The following is a 9,474-nucleotide window of genomic DNA, read 5'->3' on the forward strand; positions in this document are numbered from 1 at the left end:
CCTATCAGGAAAGATCTAATTGTACGATGGATTTCTAATATGAACTATTTCACATGAAACACTTACTGTACATACTATTCTCACCAAACTGTGATAACTGTGATTAAATTCAGTGTAAACAAATGCCATATGTTGCCACCCCTCAAAAATTCCTGCCCCCCTCTCGCCACCCCATAAATATTTTTCTAGATCCGCCCCTGTCAACCAGAAACCATAGAACATGTGCTGTTTGAGTGTATTAAATATGCAAGTCAAAGAATAGATTTAAGGAAAGGACTGGAACATGAAGGAATCAAACAACTGGACATTAAAAATATCTTCTCAAATAAATCCAGAAAGACAGTACTTAAAATCATGTCATCTTATCTTCAACAAACTGGACTAAACCTAAGGATTTAAGGAAATATAAATAAGAACAAGTAGGTGGCGATAATGCTCCATTTGGTTGCAAGTCGCCAATAAAACAAGAAGAAGAAGAAGAAGAAGGAAGGAGACGAAGCAGCAGAAGAAGAAGAAGTAGAGCCGCAGGCAGCATAGCTGCAGCTCGTTAGCTCATACGCAGTCCGGCTGCTGTCTCTGATAAATGCTGCTGGTTTCCGTTTCCTGAGAATGAACCCTACAGATGTCAGGTTTGTTCCTATATTCGACATAACTTTCATTTTCTTTAGTAAACGAGCTTTTCAAACATCTCTCCTGTTTGTGAGGCAGACTGTTTACTAAGCTAGTTAGCTTGCTGCTAGCTTCCCTTCATGCTGCCGTTTCGCTTTTATTCCACCAAATCCTCTGAATGTGTCTTTAAAGCCAGGATTCAAAGGAGGGAATATAAACTAAGCTTCTAGTTTAGCTTCCTGCAGCTTTCTGGAAATATTTGATGGGTTCGCTTCGTGTTTTTATCTAGCTAGTTAGCGCTAACTTTACTAGCTTCTTTCTTTCTTTGGAAATGTGCTCATACCTGCGATCAAATGGTCCATAGAGTCACCTAATCCTAATCTGAAGCTTTGATTTATGTTTTAATCTGTCTAAAATGACACGATGCAGTTTATTTTGATCCAAACGTGGAGGATTCCTGCTAATGTAACTGTTAGCTTAAGTTAAGCTCTAAACCAGTGGAAACCAGTTTAAAATGATCAGGGTCCGAATAAAGAAAACCATCAACCAGTAAAGGTCCGGAGACATTTTTTATTATAATCTGTTACTTTAAACAGAATTTAATACTGAATTAAAATGCATACATGTTATTCATTACATTTTAAAATATATATATATATATATATATATATATATATATATATATATATATATATATATATAATAATAATAATGATAATAATAAAAATGTTCCATTTTAAAATCTAAAGTGTTTTGAAGTAGAGAACAACAATCATTCTTGGTTTATAGATAATTTCCTGATTCCCATATTTTCTCAAACCCCTGAACTGATTGTTTATTTTCTTTCTTTTTTCTGTCTTAATGTTGGCAGTGGGCTTTAGGCTTTAAACCTGGGTTTGAATGGAGACTAAGCCATTCTCAAGCCATTCCAGACTCATTCCTCAGTTTATATATTCCCCAAAACTAAGACCGTTTGTTTAAACGATTGGATGCAAACTCTTGGTACTTCAACATATCAGGAAGCAGATTTCTCATCTCAATCAAAATATTTATTTTAGACTAAGAGGCTTAAAAGTTTAATCAAATCTAGTCAAAACACCCAAGAGCGCCTCTCACAACTTCAGAAATAACTTCTCCTCTCAGGTCTGGATGAAGAGATGCTGAGTTTGGAAGCAGAAAACAAACATAGTTCATCCAAACTATGGATGATCCTAATTATCCCTTCTACAAAAATCCACAACAAAATGAAAACATTTGGGCAGAAACTGCACATATGTTGGCTGGATGATGGTGAGGATTTTTTTAATGTCAAATTAAGTGCTGATTTTGCTCGTGAATTTAATAATATGGCGCATGCTCTCCTGGAGCTCCGAGGAAGTCAGAGCGGAGCAGGACAGGAGGAACAGGGGAGGCTGTAGGCTGTAGGCTTTGCTTTGTGCAGGAGGTCTGGAGCGGAGATGGAGGATGTGGGGTTAGACGCTGTCCTCAGACAACAAGCTGTAATTTATAAATGTTTTAAATCAGGTCGGGTCCGGATTAGCCAGCAGGTGGATCCGGACCGCATCCATTAATCCGTGACCTCTGCTGTAAAGTTAATGAAATGATCCATTTTCTTTGGGTTCTCCAAGCAGCGGGCTGGTGAGGGAAGTTGGGCCCATATTGGTCCAACTAACAGCCAATGTTTAATGTTTGAAACCAAAGGTGGGGCAAAGTTTATCTAAATGCATGGGGCTTTTTATGCTTTCATAGAAGTAGTGACACGAATGCAGTATAAAAACTAAAATTATAGGAAAAAAAGAGCAATACTTAGGCTGCATGGGGAATATTAAACTGTGTTATAAGAGGGAATCAAATAAAAAATATGTATTTCCAAATGATTTTGTTAAACCAAAATTTGGAAATGTCAGAAAAGGAAACAAATACAAATGAGTTTTTTAAATATTCTACAAACATAGGATCTGATATTGCAGAAAGCATTCCAGAGACTATAGGAACCATTCTACTTCCTGGTTCTAGCTCTCTCCTAGGTGCGAGCACTATTCACCCTTTAAAGCCCGATCCAAGAATAAAACAAAACAGAAAGTTACTTTTTTTGGTCTGAATTCCTTATTTGGCCTTTTAACAAAATATGTAAAAAGAAAAAAACTGAAATACATTTTTGATATTAATAATTTATTACTATGCGATAAGTCAAGATTATTTTTAGTGTAGTCATTTACTGGCTGTTATCAGGTATATCTGATTGTGTACAATAGGATTCTGAGCAAAGTTTTTACCATTAAATTATGCAAAAAGTGTCAGATGCAAAACATTTCAGAAACCGTATGTATCAAATATGATACATTTGGCATTACAGGGTTAAGACAGCACTTATTATGGCACTTCAGCCGTAGAAAGTTTCCTCAACGTTAGCTGGTCATGTGGCGGGGAAGAGCTCCCAGCTGCTTCTGCCAGAAATAAATCTTTGTCTCCCAGCCAGACACGTCCTGTTCTCCTGTTAAAGAAACAGAAACAGATGCATGAAGAAGTTAAATTTAACCTCCTAAATCTGTTCAGGCAGCAGCAGAGCTGATGAGGTTAAAATCAATGCGTGGGAGATAATTAGTTCACTTTCTGACACAATGGGAAAGTTTGAGGTGTTTGTTTTAAATGTGGGATAATTCAAACGTTTAGATTGGCTCTTCTGTTTAACACCAATTAAAAAAAGAGCTGTGCCTCCTGTGGATATCACAGATTGTTTAGTTTGCTAAATCAACGTTTTCCAGCATAAAAGCATATTTTTATATATCAGCCTGCACCGTTTGTCCGTCTCTGATATTTAAGAAACTTTTTTATCTTAAATGCTAAATGTTTATATATATTTTTTACAATCTTGGTATAATTTCTTTCTCAGCTAAAGGCATGTTTTAGAGTCTCTATACTCCAGTTAACGATTGCATCTAAAAATATCAGTCATGTTTTCAATTCAAGCTATAGATATAAAGTAATAGATTAAAGAAAAGAATGGCTTAAATCATCGAATCGATGTCAGTTTAATCTGCCAAAGAGGTGGGCTGTAGTGATTTAAAATTTCCAGCAGGTGTCATTAACCAGTGACACAGTATTGATACAATATCAATAGTTTGCTAATGTGTCGAAACGCTTTATGACGCCTGATCTACCCATCACTAACGGACAATATTCTCCAAAAGACAAAAAAACCCTAAAATGATCCTATAGTTATCAGGCATTCGAGGAGTCCCGTAAACTTTTCAAAGTTTAAAGCTAACTTGCTGGCAAACAGCGTAACATTCTTGTTCCACTCAGGAAAATTGTCTGTAGGGAAGTTAGATATTCCACAGCGCCCTGCGTCACGCCGACATGTGACCAATACGAGGCAACGTTTGAGCTTAGCGCAAGATTAGGCCAGACTACAAAGGACATTCAAGATGGCGGCCCGGTGAAGACCCGACCGGCAACTTTGAAATATTTGAGTGAAGGCGGGCTTACAATTTGTTTCTTAGCATTTTGTTTTTTAGTAAATGCCGTACATCGTACGGCGTTACTGCTGTATAGCTAAAAGCCTGATCGCAGCTGAACGTAGACCACCCTTCAAAATCCCAGAAAATCCTGGCTCTGTAGTCAGACAAAACGTGAATGTAAGGATGTGTTTGAATTCATGCGTCCTTCGAAGGCCGATGATGTCATAGCGTGGCCCTGAGGTCTGGTTCTACCCCTTTTATAGAATATGATTGAATAGAAAATCTCTTTATTCTCCCACAATGGGGACAATTTACAGCAGAAAAGGTTATAGAAAGAAATGGTCACACAAATGTGGACCTTAGAAAAATGTGTAAGGATAACATAATAGGGAAGAGTTAAAATATAAACACTAAAATCCTGTAAAGTGTTTTAACAATATAAAACTGGAGAATAAATAACCAATATGCAGCTATGGACATTTTTACAGTAATTTGAAAATAGACAGAATGACAGCAGCAGGTTATTTAACTGACTAAGGTTTCTATCATTACATTTGATTTGATTTGTTCCTGCTCCCGGTGGTTGGAACATTTATTCCACCCTGGATTCGCATCAGTGTTTGTTCAATTAACAGTTAATTCTTTTCCTGCTTTGTGTGCCAACTGTCATGGTTGCTAAGCAACAGAGCGTAGGTGGAGAAAGCCGCTGAAGGCTTGACCTGTTTGAATCCACAGCCAAATCTCTTCTGGTCTCTTTGTTTTCATGGACCTGGAAGGATCCAGTCCAGGTAGACCGCGTCCTTGGAGGATGCAGCCCATGAATTTGAACGCAGCCTAAATGTTTATGGAAGCCCTAGCCGGTCTTCCAAAGGCTCCAGACCTTTAGCGGCTCTAGTTTCTAGTTTTCTACAAACCCAGGAGGTGGTTGATCTGGTTCCTAATGACAAACTGCCAACAGATTAGCTTTCATGGTCATACTGTGCGTTTCTATTTTAGCAAATGTGTACCCTGATTGATGCCGTGCAGCGCTTTGTGACTTTGAACGCTGCTTTATAAATAATCCTCACCGACTTGGAGCAGAGGAAGAGAGAAGTGACATCAGAAGCTGAGCTGCCAACCTTTAACTGTCTGATGTAGAACTATGAAGCTGTAATTAGGAAGCATATAGAGGGAATTAATCACAACTTGTTTATTGTTTGGTATGAAATAATGTTTCTTTGACATTATGCCATCCTGCCTGGTGTTTAACGCTGTGAGTTAGCCACGTTAGCATGCAGTTAGGGTGATGATAAGCTGGGAAACGGTTTTACATTTCATCGGCCTTAACCTGTGCTGATTGTTTTTCCTCACCAGCCGCACACTGATGGATCACTGGAAGCTGCTGCTCTGATTTGACCTTAAACGCCTCACTGATAAACCAAAGAGGCTGAAGCTCGATCTATGCCTGATGCACGCAGGTTAACGTACAATGAGGCACACAGACACAATGTGCGCGGCTTCAGTGCGTCGTCTGCGGCTTCTGTACTCCGTGCTGCTTTTTCACTTGTACCTAATATGCTGGCCGGCTCTGGGGGCCGGTGCAGCACAAACCACAAGCTTACAACACCACACTACATGAGGAAGTAGAAAACCCAGCATCTGTAAAGGTCTGCGGAGCTCACAGCAGCAGTAAGCAGAAATGAAGCTTCAGGAATCCTCCTGGTTTTACACTTTTAAAGGTTTTTGGTTTTATTTCTGGGTGCATCAAGCCAACTCTGCATGTTTGTTACCTCAGTAAGTGATTCGTTCCTTCTAGGGCTGGGAAATTAATTGCATTTGCAATAGAATCGCAGTTTAACAAAAACACAATTTTAAATTGCAGAGACGCTGTTTTTTTTGTTTTTTTTCTTTCTTTAATCCCACTGTAATACAGAGTAAGACAGAATTTCTCCCTCCAGCGCTTTAGGTGGTGATTAAACTCATAAAGTGGGTTTGTACTCACACAGAAAGGTAGAGTTTCAGTTAGCAGCCAGTGTTGTTTCTGGCAGCCATCTTAGTTTTAGTCTCATTTTAGTCATTATGATGATGTGATAGTTTTAGGCGCCTAAACTTTAAAAGGTTTTAGTCAGTTTTATGTTGCAAAACAAAGTTAACATTTATAATTTGGAATAAAAAGCAGATTATTTCCCAGACTAACAGCTCTATCCTAGATGCTACAATAGCTGGGTATAGAATGCTGCTGTGCAGATCATCATCATTGCTGTTGGGCAGAAAACTTTGATTTATAGAATTAAGGTTTCATCTGAGGTATGAAACCTTAGATGACCTTACAGATGGTTTCATCAATAAATCCTCTTGGCTTCTTTGATGTTAAAGTTAATAAATATTTGTATCGTTTTTTCTTCTTCTCCATTATTAAACAGTTCTTCCTTTGCGATAATAATGGACCAGTATTCCCTCCATATTCCATGGTCTTTAAACGGATGATTAGTTTTCTGAAGGACTAGGATTATAATCTGGATTTTCTCTGCTTGGGTCTCATCTAGAATTCCTTTCTCCCCTCAGGGATGACCTGACGACAGAAACCTCCAGCAGCTTTGTCCTCTTCCTGCATCATCCCAGTTCCGTTGGGTAGAACATCCTCCTCCATCGCCGCCATCAGCTCCCGGTTCGTCCCCGATCGCCCTGACCTACGGTGACCATGTACTGCCTGCAGTGGCTCCTCCCCGTGCTGCTCATCCCCAAGCCGCTGAACCCGGCCCTCTGGTTCAACCACTCCATGTTCATGGGCTTCTACCTGCTCAGCTTCCTGCTGGAGAGGAAACCCTGCACCATCTGTGCCTTGGTGTTCCTGGCCGCCCTCTTCCTCATCTGCTACAGCTGCTGGGGCAACTGCTTCCTCTACCACTGCCAGGATGCCGCACTGCCGGACGCCGCCCACGACCCCGCCATCGTCGGCACCTAGGAGGAGGCGGCATGAGGAGGCGGCGGCGGTGAAGGGGATTTACTGTAGAATGACACTGCCACGCCGGAGGAACACAGAGGGCTCAGCCAACGGTTGGAGACGAAGATCAGCAAACTAGAATCAAAGGGAATCTTTACGTTTGAGCCGACAGGATGTTTTATTTGCAGCGTTTGGGTCTGTGAGGCATTAGAAAGTAGAAACTGAGCTTCAAACATTTTGTTTCTCCTGGTGTCCAAAGCTCTGCAGCCCGTCTGCGAGACGTTCTTCACGGTCCGATAAAACGCACCAAGCTTCTCCTGGACCCATCAGTGTTTCCACCTTTTCCTGCGCCTCCATTTTGTTTTGTTTTTTAAGCAGATTTTCCTCCTGCATGATTTGCTGTTTTCTTTTTTTCCAAACTGTCAGATTCAGTTTTTAACTTGAACAAAACGCTGAAACCTTCCAAAGGGTACCGACCAGCCGGCGCGGCGTCTGCTGATGCTGAAATAATGAAACCGTGCGGACTCTGCAGGCGGCCAACAAGGAGACACGGGTCGGCCATCTTTTTTTATCAACCGTAAGCAATACAGGAAGCTGGAACCACCTTTATCCCTGCAGGACGTCTGAAGATCATTTCTGTTTCCACGGTGATCCGGCGCTCCCAGTGCTGATGTTTAGCTGTCAGACTCTTTGTTCCGTGTTCCTGCTGTGGGGGGGGTGAGGAATGTGCTCAACGCCGCAAGTTTACCTTGGTTTTAATTTAAATAAAGTCTTTCTTCAGTGTTTGGATGTTGTGCTTTTTTCTTTTTAAGATCAAGCAGATCAGAGTCTGCAACCTTTGGAAGCGAAAGGAGCCATTTTATCCCAGAGTCCAGCTAATAAAACCCTTTAGACACAATGTTTAAAACAAAAAACAGATTGTTTTAATACGTTTTTGTTGAATCATTTAGCAAAGCAGGGTAACAACAAATAACAGACAAATGCTGGTGAAGATTCTCAGTCATCCAGGTCAGAGTCGTTCCAAAAAAGTTAAAATCAATCCACTGGACTTTGAAGACGTTTCTCTTCCATCCAGGAAGCTTTTTCACTTTAAAATGTCAGGAATAGCGTTGAGTTCCAGGTTTTATAGAGTGGAGCAACAGCAAAGCCTTGTAGAGGCTAAAGCCCAGCATACACTGTGATTTTTATTTCTTTTTTCAATCGTTGCACGCAGCTACAGCTCACACTGACTGAGTTCCCAGCTCACGATGTCTGTGCCATATATAGGACTAATTTTACAGCAGAATATACTAAAGTATATCTACGTCTAGTGAAGGGGAGGAACAGTGGCGGATCTAGACCAGATGTATCGAGGGGCCAGCGTGTTTTAATGGGGGCTCAGAAAAGCATGAAATAAAAAACAGGGCAAGAGATTTAAATATATTAGAGAGCTGCATGAAGGGAAATTTATTTTCAATTTGATTCAATAGAAATTCTATTTCTTATGGGGTCAATATACATTTATAATTCAGGAATTTTACATGTTTTTAACTTAATTTAAGTTACAACTACTGTTTTCTATCAGATTTGAATTAGAAGTCAAGAAAAACTTAAATTCATCTGTAAAAATTAGAGGATTTTTTTTTTATTTGTTGTGAAAATAAAACATTTAACAGATGCAAACTGGGATCCTATCTCAGTACCACTGAAGTCTTATCATCATCTTATTGTTTTTGAATAATTAGTAAAAGAATTTGTAAAGAAAAAGAATGAAATGGATCCAAAGGACCTGACAGTAACCATGTCTGATCCAGCGCAGATCATCATGAGAATTTCTGGCCCCTGTCTAGAACCGGCCATGGCGAGCTGTATGCTGAGGTTAAGCATCTCCCTGACATGAGTTTTTGGAACTTGGGATGTCTGCATCACCCTTCATTTAGATGTGGCAGAAAAAAATGTTTTACTGAAAAAAAAACAGGTCAATTTAATCTGCAACAAAAGGCTGATTCCTGTTTTAACCAAAGTTTCCTCTGAACTCCTTCAGGCTTCAGTTCTCTGGTTCAACCAGCAGAGGGCACCATTCCTGTGACAGATTGTATATTTTTTTCGTCTAAAATCTTAAATCCATGCTCTGTTTTGTTGCTAGTTGACATATTTTGATAAAACCTGAAGTCATAAACAGAACAGATCAAAGTGAGCAGAAGGTCTGCGATTAATTTCAAACTTCCTCTTTATTTCAGAACAGCTTAACAAAAAAATAAAAACTTTTTAAATCCTACATTTTGATGTTAAAATAAAGCAGCAGAACGACACTGAATTGGAGAATCCTTCTGCTTTTATTCAGTCGAACAAAACATCTGTTTTTACTCCTGTATCATAAACACAGGGACGGATTTAGGAAATGAGAAGCCAACACATAGAACAGCCCCGTTCTACAGATAGAGAAATGTTAATAGAATAGACATCCATGATCTGTTCTAGGTTGTGTCCCTCTCTTCTTGT

At 39.7% G+C, this 9,474-nt stretch overlaps 1 protein-coding gene across 1 annotated transcript; it reads left to right on the plus strand.

Annotated features, from left to right (window-relative positions):
• Positions 1-457: 457 nt before the first annotated feature.
• On the plus strand, positions 458-7,791 carry blcap (bladder cancer associated protein). The gene is made up of 2 exons (XM_015375256.1): positions 458-629; positions 6,615-7,791. Exon 2 carries the CDS (start codon positions 6,751-6,753, stop codon positions 7,012-7,014), a length of 264 nt encoding a protein of 87 aa, XP_015230742.1. The 5' UTR covers positions 458-629; positions 6,615-6,750; the 3' UTR covers positions 7,015-7,791.
• The last annotated feature ends 1,683 nt before the right edge of the window (positions 7,792-9,474 follow it).

This window comes from Cyprinodon variegatus, unplaced genomic scaffold, assembly GCF_000732505.1.
Source record: "Cyprinodon variegatus isolate N-32 unplaced genomic scaffold, C_variegatus-1.0 Scaffold116, whole genome shotgun sequence".
In the NCBI taxonomy this organism is placed as follows: Eukaryota; Metazoa; Chordata; class Actinopteri; order Cyprinodontiformes; family Cyprinodontidae; genus Cyprinodon; species Cyprinodon variegatus.

What these genes read in the sequence shown, in the direction of transcription:
- blcap (XM_015375256.1), top strand. Translation starts at nt 6,751, where the DNA reads ATGTACTGCCTGCAGTGGCTCCTCCCCGTGCTGCTCATCCCCAAGCCG.